Source organism: Salvia hispanica, chromosome 1, assembly GCF_023119035.1.
Source record: "Salvia hispanica cultivar TCC Black 2014 chromosome 1, UniMelb_Shisp_WGS_1.0, whole genome shotgun sequence".
NCBI classification, from domain to species: domain Eukaryota; kingdom Viridiplantae; phylum Streptophyta; class Magnoliopsida; order Lamiales; family Lamiaceae; genus Salvia; species Salvia hispanica.
The window spans coordinates 50,639,189-50,650,826 of NC_062965.1; the positions used below are offsets into that span (position 1 = coordinate 50,639,189).

The window sequence follows — 11,638 nt, forward strand, 5'->3', positions numbered from 1 at the left end:
GCAGCCAATTCTGGTATCTAATGCCGAGAAATCGGAGAGGTCCCGCCGTAACCTTTGTCGGCATTGCCCGGAGAAGTGGGTACCAGGTCATACTTGCAAAGTGAAACTCCTTTGCTATATAGATGATGATCTGGACGAGGCACAGAAGGATGACTCAGAGGAAGGTTGTCCCAACGATGAGGTGATCACTGCCGACCTGTCACACCTGCACGCACTGGATGGTAGTGGGAGTTCGAAACCTTTTATTGTGCAAGGTGCGGTGGGAACGACTGCAGTAAGAGTGTTAATTGACACAGGGGCCACCCTCGATTTCCTTCACCCACGAATAGCGGAAGGATTGAAATTGGAATTGACGCCTATTCGACCATTTCGGGTGTTAGTGGGCAATGGTGCCTCCCTCCTTTGCACGCATATATCGCGTGGAACGAAATTGACTCTACAGGGCACTTTGTTGTTGGTGGATCTGCACATCCTCGCCCATCATGGGCCGGACGTGATTCTGGGGATGAAATGGTTGGAATCCTTAGGGAAGATCTCAGCAGATTTTGTGGCGAAAACGTTGCAGTTCGTTCAGGAGGGTCAGACAGTTTTTCTACAAGGCATTACTCCGAGTCCCAGACAGATTTCACTCCACTCCTTTTCGCTGCTGACAGCACAGGCAAATGAACATGAATTCTATGAGATTATCCCCATCAACAATAGGGAGCAGCCTGCCGTTGACAGCTCACACGAGGAATTTGAATTTCCAGAAAATTTGCCAGACGTAGTATTGAGAGTACTAAAGGAGCATCGTGGGGTTTTTGAGCAGCCGCGCGGCATGCCGCCATCGCGACAATTTGATCATCGGATTCATCTTTTCCCCAACGCAAAACCAGTAAATGTGAGGCCGTATAGATATCCATATTTCCAGAAGACAGAAATCGAAAATCAGGTGCGAGATATGTTGGAACAGGGCATCATTCGACACAGTTGTAGTCCATTCTCTTCCCCAGTCTTGTTGATCCGAAAAAAAGATGGCACCTTTCGGTTTTGCATTGACTATCGCGCTTTAAATAAGGCGACGCTGCCGAATCATTTTCCCATACCCACTGCGGATGAACTGTTTGATGAGTTGGGCAAGGCTAAATTCTTCACGAAATTGGATTTGCGTTCCGGTTATCACCAGATTCGTATGAACACGGCAGATATTTTCAAGACAGCATTCCGAGCTCATGAAGGGCATTTTGAATTCCTGGTTATGCCGTTCGGTCTCACGAATGCACCCTCCACTTTCCAAGCAGCTATGAATACAGTTTTCCGCCCGCTCCTCCGCCAGTGTGTAATAGTTTTCTTTGATGATATCCTGATCTACAGCCCTACACTTGAGCTGCATGGTGAGCATTTGGCAGCATATTGGGACTCCTTAATACACATCAATTTTTTATCAAGCTCTCCAAGTGTTCTTTCTTAAGCACTACGGTGGAGTATTTAGGACACTTAATTTCGGAAGGGCAGCTCAAAGCGGACCCTGCCAAGTTGGAGGCAATGACAGCATGGCCCACCCCGACAACGGTAAAGCAGTTACGAGGCTTCTTGGGTTTGACAGGGTACTACCGTCGCTCTGTGGAGCATTACGCCATGATTGCAGCACCTCTTACATACTTATTAAAAAAAGAGGCTTTTTCGTGGTCCCCGGAGGCTGGATCCGCTTTCGAAGAGTTGAAGAAGGCAATGACATCGGCTCCTGTTTTACGCCTTCCAGATTTTAATCTGCCATTTTGTGTTGAGACGGATGCATCAGATGTGGGGATTGGCACCGTGCTCATGCAAAATAATCACCCTATAGCTTTCTTTAGCAAGAAGCTTGGTCCTCGACGGAGAATTGCATCTGCGTATCACAAGGAGTTATATGCAATTGTGGAGGCCGTTCAGAAATGGCGACAATATCTATTGGGGAGAGAATTCATTATACGGAGTGATCAAAAGAGCCTTAAAGAGTTATTACAACAAGTGATACAGACACCGGACCAACAACTGTATGTCCGTAAACTGATGGGATACAAATTTGCCATTGAATATAAGCGAGGCATCACAAATAAAGCGGCAGATGCGTTGTCTCGCCAACACGAAGTAGACGACGGGGGCCCTGCGAGGCTACATCGCCACCGTTGTGCGACGCGGAACAGGCCTCCGCGACTGAACTGGCCTTCGTCACTGTGGCAAAACCCGTCCCGACAGTAATTCAGGTGTTACGCGACGAAACGGCGTCACTCCCAGAGTTGGTGGAGTTAGCACGGAAAATTCAAGCAGGAGAGCCTCCGGGACATCTGGGGTATGTGGATGGATTGATCTATTATAACCGCCGGCTGCTGGTCAGCCACGCTTCCAAAGCTAAGTGTGTTTTATTGAAGGAACATCACAGCTCTCCGATGGCAGGTCACCCAGGTCAAGAAAGAACCTTTCGTTTGCTAGCGGCGGGTTTCTTTTGGCCAAAAATGCGCAAAGATGTTAAGAATTTTGTCGCCGAGTGTATTGTGTGCCAAGCAACGAAGTACTCAACACAGAAACCGGCCGGCTTGTTGCAACCCTTACCGGTTCCGTCACAGGTTTGGGAGGCGGTCTCCATGGATTTCATTACCGGTTTACCTCAGTCACGCGGGTATACCACAATTATGGTGGTGGTGGATAGGCTTTCTAAGTATGCCCATTTTGCGCCGCTGCCTACAAGGTTCGATGCTCTCCGGGTGGCTCAGCTATTCGTCAATACGGTGGTCCGCCACCACGGGTTTCCAAAGACTCTAGTGTCGGACAGGGATTCGGTGTTTTTGAATGCTACCTGGGATGAGATGTTGCGTTTAAGTGGCACAAAGTTACATTTTTCGACTGCTTATCACCCGCAGTCGGATGGTCAAACGGAGGTTCGCAACAGGGGTTTGGAACAGTATTTGCGCGCCTTCACCGCGGATAAACCTTCTAAATGGGCAAATTTTTTACCATGGGCAGAACTTGCATTAAATTGCTTTCATCACTCTGGGTTGGGAACATCACCATATCGAGCACTATATGGAAGGGATCCACCGACTTTGGTGGCGGCTCCGCCGTCAGCAAAGACTCCCCCCAATGTGGCCGAGATCATCAGACAGCGGGGGGAATTACTGGTCACATTGCGCCGCAATCTACAGCAAGCACAGCAGCGCATGACGGAGGGGGCTAACAGGCATAGGCGCCATGTTGAATTTGAGGTTGGAGACTTGGTGTGGTTAAAGCTTCAACCGTATCGTCAACACTCTGTGGCAAAACCATTATCAGCGAAACTGTCGAGACGATATTATGGGCCTTTTGAAGTCCTCGATAGGGTGGGTCCGGTGGCTTATAGGCTTCGTTTACCGGAAGGAAGTAGAATTCACAATGTCTTTCATGTGAGTCTGTTGAGAGAGTTTGTGGCTGGTACAGGAGATGTGGATGGAGTTAAATTCCCACCAGAATTTGTGGGGAGCCGCCCGGTGGTCAGCCCAATGGCGGTATTGGATGAGAAGGTAGTTTGGCGAGATGGCAAGCCAAAGAAACAGATTCTGGTACAGTGGGGGGATGACGCAGAGACGCCAACCTGGGAACCGGTCGAAACGTTTGTGTGTCGCTTTCCAGATTTTCACCTTGCGGACAAGGTGATTCTTAACGGAGGGGGGGTTGATACGAACACCCCGGGAGCATCAGCTGAGGAGGCAGAGACCACAGCAGCGTCAGCTGAGGGAGGCAGAGATGTTGGAGGAGGAATTGAGGGAGCCAGAGCAGTTGCCGGAAACAGGGGATGCGGCGCATGATCGAGGCACGGGACCAGGAGCCAAGTCGCGCTCGCTAAGGCCACGCGACAAGCTCAAACAGCCGAGTAAATTCAAGTGCTGAAGAAGTCTACGTTTTGTGTTTTTATTATTTTTTGCATTATTTTGTTTTTGAACTTTTATTTAAATTAACATTGAGTCGGGCCAATCTTATAAGCCCCGTTCGGGTTTTCTGTGTGGTTCTTTCCCGAATGTCTAGGTTAGGTCGAACCGCCCTAGGGTCCTTAGTCTATAAATAGGGTATTTCATTGAACTTATTCTTTTAGGAATGAAATATTTTCCCTATAACCTATCGTGTTGAACAAGAATACTCTTATTTCTTTTGCTGCTGAACGGAAGACGTCTGTGAACCAGCGAAATATTGATCTTCCCTTGAGTTTGTCGAGGGATTATCATCCTTAATTCCTCGAGAAGATTGTCAGCAGGACCGTTGCGGAGCACGTCCGTAACAACTGGGCCGTGGTAAGGGCCACGTGGAACGAGATACGCCTGTGTAAATAGTACATAGAATACGATGTGGTTCCTGTTGTTGTAGATGAGTATAGAGAGAGTTAGAGGAGTAGCGCTTCTTTGCCTTAGGATGCATATCTCATGTTTCGATGGAATGTAGGTGGAAATAGTTTTAAAAAGGAAGGGTAGTCGATTAGGTACAACGATTGGTAGAGTGCTGTTCCCAACTCCCAAAGTGTCGTGTTTCTCATGTTCGTATTCGTGTTCGTGTTGACATAGAATAGATTTCAGTTTATTTAAATATTTACATTGTTTGTAAGTTACTGTTCTCTTTTTTTGATGGCTTCTTCAAAATTCTTTTGACCTCTTGTAAACTCGACACACAACACAACAATGGTTATAACAATTCAAAAGAACTTAAAAGTTTTACAATGGGTATGACACAGAGAATTATAAACATAAAATTTCATGAGCTTTTTTAATTGTAAACAATATAACTGAAACTTTAATATATACATTCTCTGTCTCATAAAAATATGGGCAATGGGTATGGCATAAGAATTAAGATAAAATTGGTGAAGCAAGAGAGAGGAGGAAAATGGTAGTTAAAGAGTATTAGTGGAATACATATATTTTTTTGGGATGGACGAAAATAAAAAGTGCATGTATTTTTATGGGATGGAGGAAAGAGAGAATGAAACCTTCTTGATATACATAGAATTTCTATAAAATTTTCTAACTCCAAAAATAAAAGATTTTATATAAAAGCTGCATATAATTAGATCTCCTTTCGAAAGTCGGATATTTTTACTCAATTTATCTGGGGTTTCTCTTTTTATAATTGCAGAGATTAGAGAATATGCACTTTTCATGTTTATGATGTACTATTATACTTCAGAATCTAAGTGTTTCTTAGCTAACTTTTTTAATTGTAAATTATTAGTATCTCTCTGTCCCACTGAATATGACCCACTTTCCTTTTTAATTTGTCGCAACTAAGATGGCAAATTATTAAAAATGAAAACACATTTATTTCTACTTTATTTTTTTCTTTCTTACTTTACTCTCTCCACTTAACACATAAATTAAAGTTGCATAAAATCTCATGACGCCCAAGGAATGAGTCATCTTCGTTGGGATGGAGGGAGTACTATATATATACTCCATATTAAAAGAGATGAAAAAAATTTACACTTATCAAAATTTATTTATTAAAATTGAATCTATGGAACAAATAGACAATGAAAAGGTGGTCTTAGTGAGTAGTTCGAAATGTTTAGTGGGATGAAAAAGTAATAAGAGGGTGAAGTGGATCTTATCACCAAACCAATAAACAATTTAATCTTGATTAACATATGGACAAACCGTCTAATATTCACCTAATTATTCCATAGCTAACCTTTGAATAATTGAACATAAGACAATGCAAGGTGGCCCATTCCTCAACCTTTATACAAATTGACAATACTAACATACCATTATACCATCATCCTCTGACATTCATTCTTCTCATACCTGCTTTGCCTATCAGAAAAAGAATCGTTAATTGTTGTTCCATAATGGCAGAGGCATTTCTCCAACTCGTTCTTGACAAACTGATCTCTCTTATCAACCGGGAGATCGGACTGATCTTGGGTGTCGACGAGGTGATGAAGAAGCAATACAGCACCCTCACCACCATCCAAGCTGTGTTGGAGGATGCCGAAGACAAGCAAATCAAGAGCAAGCCAATTCGAAACTGGCTGCAGAAGCTCAACGATGTTGCTTATGTGATTGATGACGTATTGGATGAGTGCAACACTCATGTCTCCAAACTCAACCACTCCGATTCAAAACACAGTCGCTACAGCCTCAACAAAATTTTGTATCGCCACAACATCGCAAGGAGAATGAAGCAAGTCAACGAGAAATTGGAGGCCATTGCTGCGGAGCGCACTAAGTTTCATCTGCGCGAGATGTCTGTGGATAAGCCAAGAGAAGTTACTCTTGCTTCACGCGAGACCGCTTCCTTGTTAAACAAGTCTAATCAGATTCATGGCAGGGAAGAAGATAAAGACAAAATTGTGGAGATATTGGTAAATGACGTGAAGGAGAAACAGGAGATGTCTGTGCTGCCAATCATCGGTGTTGGCGGCCTTGGCAAGACCACTCTCGCTCAACTAGTCTTCAACGATCCCCAGGTGGAAGATCATTTCGATATAAGGATTTGGGTTTGTGTTTCTGATAACTTTGAAATGAAGACTTTGGTGAAGGCCATGATTGAATCTGCAACGGGAAGTGGAAAAGCATGGGATCTTCAGCACTTGGATGCTACAGAGCGTCGTCTCTGGGAATTGTTGAGCAAAAAAAGATATTTGATTGTGATGGATGATGTTTGGAATGACCACCAGGATAAATGGTTTGAGTTGAGAGATATTTTGTCATGTGGATCAGCTGGTTCGTCGGTTGTTGTCACCACACGGCAGAAGAAGGTTGCTGATATAATGACAACACTTCCATGTCATTGTCTTGAGGGGCTGTCGGATGAGCACTGTTGGGCGCTGCTGCAGCAGCGCGCCTTCGGACCAAATGAAGAGGTGTCACCACAGATGGAAATAATTGGGAAACAGATCGTGAATAAATGTGCTGGAGTGCCCATGGCTGCTACAGCGCTTGGAGGAATCCTACGGATTAAAAGGAGAGATGAGGAATGGATACATGTGAGAGACAATGAGATATGGAAGTTGTCGGGAGAAGAGAGTTTGATAATGCCGGCTTTGAGATTGAGTTATCATCATCTTTCGTTGGAGCTCAGGCAATGCTTTGCATATTTTGCAGCATTTCCTAAGGACCATTACATTGAAAGAGAAGAACTGGTCCTTCTTTGGAAGGCTCATGGCTACATTTCATCAAATGGGACTCTACAAGTGGAAGATGTTGGAAATCAAATATGTAATGAGCTACTACTTCGATCTCTTCTACAAACAAATTTGTTATACACAAACAAGATTGGTATGCATGATCTCGTTCATGATCTTGCAGAATCAATAATGGAGAACAAAGTCCCCGGGGTACAAAGTGAAAGAAATCTCGCAAGTGCATCTACTGTCCGCGAGGTAAATTTGCTACATAAAACTGCCTTGTTTCCTAAAACTTTTCAGCAAGATATGAACATTACTTCCATCTTGGAGCTCAAAAGTTTAAGGGTATTATATGCAAAAGCAATAAAATATTTGCCTCCTTCAATCATCAATCTTAAACATTTGCGATACTTGAATTTGTCTCATTCTGAAATTCGCACTCTCCCTAACTCGTTATGTACTCTTTGGAATTTGCAAAACCTCAACTTGGATTACTGTGATAGACTTGTGGCTTTGCCTAAGAAGCTCACATCTTTACGTAATCTCCAACATCTATGTTTATTAGGGTGCAAGTCATTGCGTGAGATGCCATCTAAAATGAGAAACTTAAATGGCCTAAAAACATTGAGTATGTTTGTTGTGGGTCTAAAGAGATATAACCAACTTGAGGAACTGGAATGCTTGAACATCAGTGGAAGGCTTGAGATTAGGCATCTGGAGAGAGTAAAAGACCATATAGATGCAAAGAAAGCAAAGATTGCAGAGAAAAACAATCTTCGAGAGTTGAGTTTGTCATGGGAAAGAAATGACTTATCCAAGCTAGAGGAGGAAGTTGATGAAAGGGTGTTGGAAGCACTTGAACCTCACCACAACCTTTACTCTCTCTCTATAAAAGGCTTCAATGGTAGATATCTTCCACGATGGATGGAAAGTTCAACGCTGAGAAAAATAGTTGAGATTTATATAACTGATTGCGAAAATATTAGGCGTTTTCCAAAACTGGGAGAGTTACCTCATCTTGTGGGACTGTATTTAACGAACGTGAAGGTGGAGTATATTATTGAAGAAGAAGACGTTGGGAATGGACACCCAGTAAAGATACAGTTTGTGGCTTTGAGATCACTATATTTAATTGATCTCCCAAATCTTAAGGGACTCTCAAAGAAGCAAGTGAGTAGTAAAGAAGCATTCCCAAATCTCCAAATTTTATGGATTAAGCATTGCTCCTCATTAATACTGCCAACACTCTCTTCCTTCCAAAATTTGGAGTCACTAAGCTGCAGTAGCTCAACTTTGGGTTTATTATCTGAGGAGGACATTCCTATTAATCTCGAAGTGGATATTGAGGAGAGCCTGACATGTTTCCCAATAGAAACAATGTCAAAGTTCCGTAAGCTCCGATTACTGACGATTACAGGTGCAAAAGAGATCTCTGTGACAAGAGAAGGTCTGCAAGACTTAAAAGAGCTTTCATATTTAAGTCTTGAGAGTTGTTTGACAATGAGATGTTTACCAGAAGGGATGTTGCTTCACCTTACTGCTCTGGATTCCCTCCTGATATGCGATTGCCGAGAGTTAGTAGAGCTCCCAGAGGATATTAAACATCTCCATAATCTTGACTGGCTCTTGTTACATTGTCTTCCCAAGATGACACGCTTGCCACAAGCCTTTCAACAGCTCACTTCGCTAAACCTAATGGATCTTCCTGAGCTCGAATCACTCCCAGATCAAGTACCATCTCTTATTAACCTCACTGTTGCAGACTGCCCAAAGCTTTTGTCGATTCCTGATCTTCCTAAACTAAAAGAGATAACAATCACTGGATGCCCACAGCTGGAAAGGCGATGTCGGAGAGGAAGTGGAGAGGATTGGCACAAGATTGCCCACGTTCGCCACATCAATATTTCTCCAAAATATGTAAAACAAATATGAAGTTGGTGAGTAATTCTATTTCAATGTATTCTTCTTTATTTCTTTATAAACTAACTCTTCTTCTTGTTAGTATTTTATTTTATTTTATTTTTCATAGTGTTGCAGGAACTTTGGAGGGTTGGCATAGTGGTACTGGTAGGGGCCTGGGGGGGCTATTCCTAAGTGATCTTCCTGAGCTGGAATCACTCCCAGATCAGCTACCATCTCTTAATAGACTCTTTGTTGCAAACTGCCCAAAGGTTGTATCGATTCCAGCTCTGCCAAATCTGGATGAGCTAATGGTCTCTGGATGCCCACAACTCGAGAGGCGATACAAGAGAGGAAGTGGAGAGGATTGGCACAAGATTGCTCACGTACGCCGCATCGTAATTCTATGGTATAATTTATCTATTTTTTCTGATTCTGTGTAAAACAAATCAAGCTCACCTCTAATTTTAGTAAATTTGTTTTCAAGACTTCAAGTGACATCATTCTTCGAGGTTAAGAAGATGTACCAGAAACAGCATTGAAAAAAGAATACAAAGATGGTTAGTAATTGTATTTCAATCTATTCTTCTTTATTCTTTTATTTGTTATTTACATACAGGTGGGTGTTCGGTTTTTAAGATAAAATAATACAAGATACAATCTAGGATTATCCCATGATTATCCATCTAAGATTGAGTTGTGGAATTAAATCTCATTAACCAAACACACTATAAATTTAATCCTGGATACAATCTTGCAAACCGAACACCTCCCAAATGGTCATGGATGGTTCGTCTCAACTCCCTGCTTAGAATAGAATTTTCACTCGACGAAGCTGGCTCTTCCCATCAAGACTCATTCTTTGATATTTTCTTGAGACCACTTTTCCCATTATATCTCTTTAGCATCGCTGATGGGAAGAGATAATGAACCCCATCTGAAACGAGCACCTTCTCATAATCTTTCTGTTTGATGCTGGCAGGCGCTGGAGATCAGAGACGGAGCCAGGAATTTATACTGGGAGGGGCAAAAATATACGTAGGCAAAATTCATGTATTTTAGATGGAGCAATTAGTGAGAAATTAAACTAAATAAATTTTATATTATACAAATTATATATATGTAAGGAAAATGGAGGAGGGGCATTTGCCCCTTCTTGATACATGTTGGATCCGTCCCTGCTGGAGATGGTGAAACAGCAGAGTGGGGCGAAGCAACAGTGCTTGAGAAGGACGCAGACTGGGCCGTGGTAAGGGCCACGTGGAACGAGATACGCCTGTGTAAATAGTACATAGAATACGACGTGGTTCCTGTTGTTGTAGATGAGTATAGAGAGAGTTAGAGGAGTAGCGCTTCTTTGCCTTAGGATGCATATCTCATGTTTCGATGGAATGTAGGTGGAAATAGTTTCAAAAAGGAAGGGTAGTCGATTAGGTACAAAGATTGGTAGAGTGTTGTTCCCAACTCCCAAAGTGTCGTGTTTCTCATGTTCATATTCGTGTTCGTGTTTTAATTTTGTTATTTTTACTCTGTTTTAATTTTGTTTTTTAAGTCCTTTTTTAACTGGTAAAGTTTTTATTCTTGTAATCCGGTTTCATACTATACCATATACTCACTTACTCCCTCCGTCCCATATAATTTTACTCACTTTGACTCGGCACGGGTTTTAAGAAATTTAATGGAAAATGAGTTGAAAAAATTGGTGGGGTGTGGGTCCTACTTTTAAAGTACTCCCTCCGTTCCATAGTAATAGGGGCGTTTTTTCATTTCCGTCCGTTCCATAGTAATAGAGTCATTTCCCTTTTAAGTAAAAGTCTAACACATTTTTCCATACCTACTTTACTCTCTCTTACTTTATTCTATCTTCATCTCTCTACCTTTTTCATTTTTCACTTTATTCTCTCTTTACTTAACTCACCTAACACAATTTTTCTTAGTCTCCGTGCCGAAAAGTTTTGCCTCCATTACTATGGAACGGAGGGAGTATTAGTTTTATAATAAAATGTAAGTAAGAATGAATTAGTGGAATATGGGGTCCACTACCAAAAATGGTAAAAGTGAAGTGTGTAAAATTATATGGGACGGCCTATGGGACGGCCTAAAATAGAATACTGGGTAAAATTATGTGGGACGGAGCGAGTATTAGATTTGGATCTAAAATAATCATTTATGTAACGTCCCACATAATTTTACTCACTTTGACCCGGCACGGGTTTTAAGAAATTTAATGGAAAGTGAGTTGAAAAAATTGGTGGGGTGTGGGTCCTACTTTTAAAGTATTAGTTTTATAATAAAATGTAAGTAGGAATGAATTAGTGGAATATGGGGTCCACTACCAAATATGGTAAAAGTGAAGTGTGTAAAATTATATGGGATGGCCTAAAATAGAATACTGGGTAAAATTATGTGGGACGGAAGGAGTATTAGATTTGAATCTAAAATAATCATTTATGTAATTTACCATATGGATATAGATTAATTGATAAGCTAATATAGCAATTCGTTCAGTCTTGCTTGATTTGATATTGGCTCAAAATCGAAAAACCAAAACTAAAAATATGATCTTGTTAAATTGATGGTATATCGATTTGCTATCTTGAACCTGTTCAGTTTAGCTATTTTGGGGTTGGA

The 11,638-nt window shown here is 41.8% G+C and overlaps 1 protein-coding gene across 3 annotated transcripts; it reads left to right on the forward strand.

Moving 5' to 3' along the window:
• The first annotated feature begins 5,741 nt into the window (after positions 1 to 5,741).
• On the forward strand, positions 5,742 to 10,527 carry LOC125211174 (disease resistance protein RGA2-like). Of its 3 annotated transcripts, none has more exons than XM_048110882.1 (4): positions 5,742 to 9,045; positions 9,138 to 9,416; positions 9,495 to 9,567; positions 9,990 to 10,527. In XM_048110882.1, the coding sequence occupies exon 1, from the start codon at positions 5,828 to 5,830 to the stop codon at positions 9,038 to 9,040; it is 3,213 nt and encodes a 1,070-aa protein (XP_047966839.1). In that variant the 5' UTR covers positions 5,742 to 5,827; the 3' UTR covers positions 9,041 to 9,045; positions 9,138 to 9,416; positions 9,495 to 9,567; positions 9,990 to 10,527. The 3 variants fall into 3 exon arrangements, with proteins under 3 accessions (XP_047966839.1, XP_047966854.1, XP_047966846.1); XM_048110897.1 differs by having other exon boundaries at positions 9,138 to 9,393; XM_048110889.1 differs by having other exon boundaries at positions 9,146 to 9,416.
• Positions 10,528 to 11,638: the final 1,111 nt, after the last annotated feature.

Coding starts and splice junctions, on each gene's coding strand:
- LOC125211174 (XM_048110882.1), top strand. CDS start 5,828: ATGGCAGAGGCATTTCTCCAACTCGTTCTTGACAAACTGATCTCTCTT.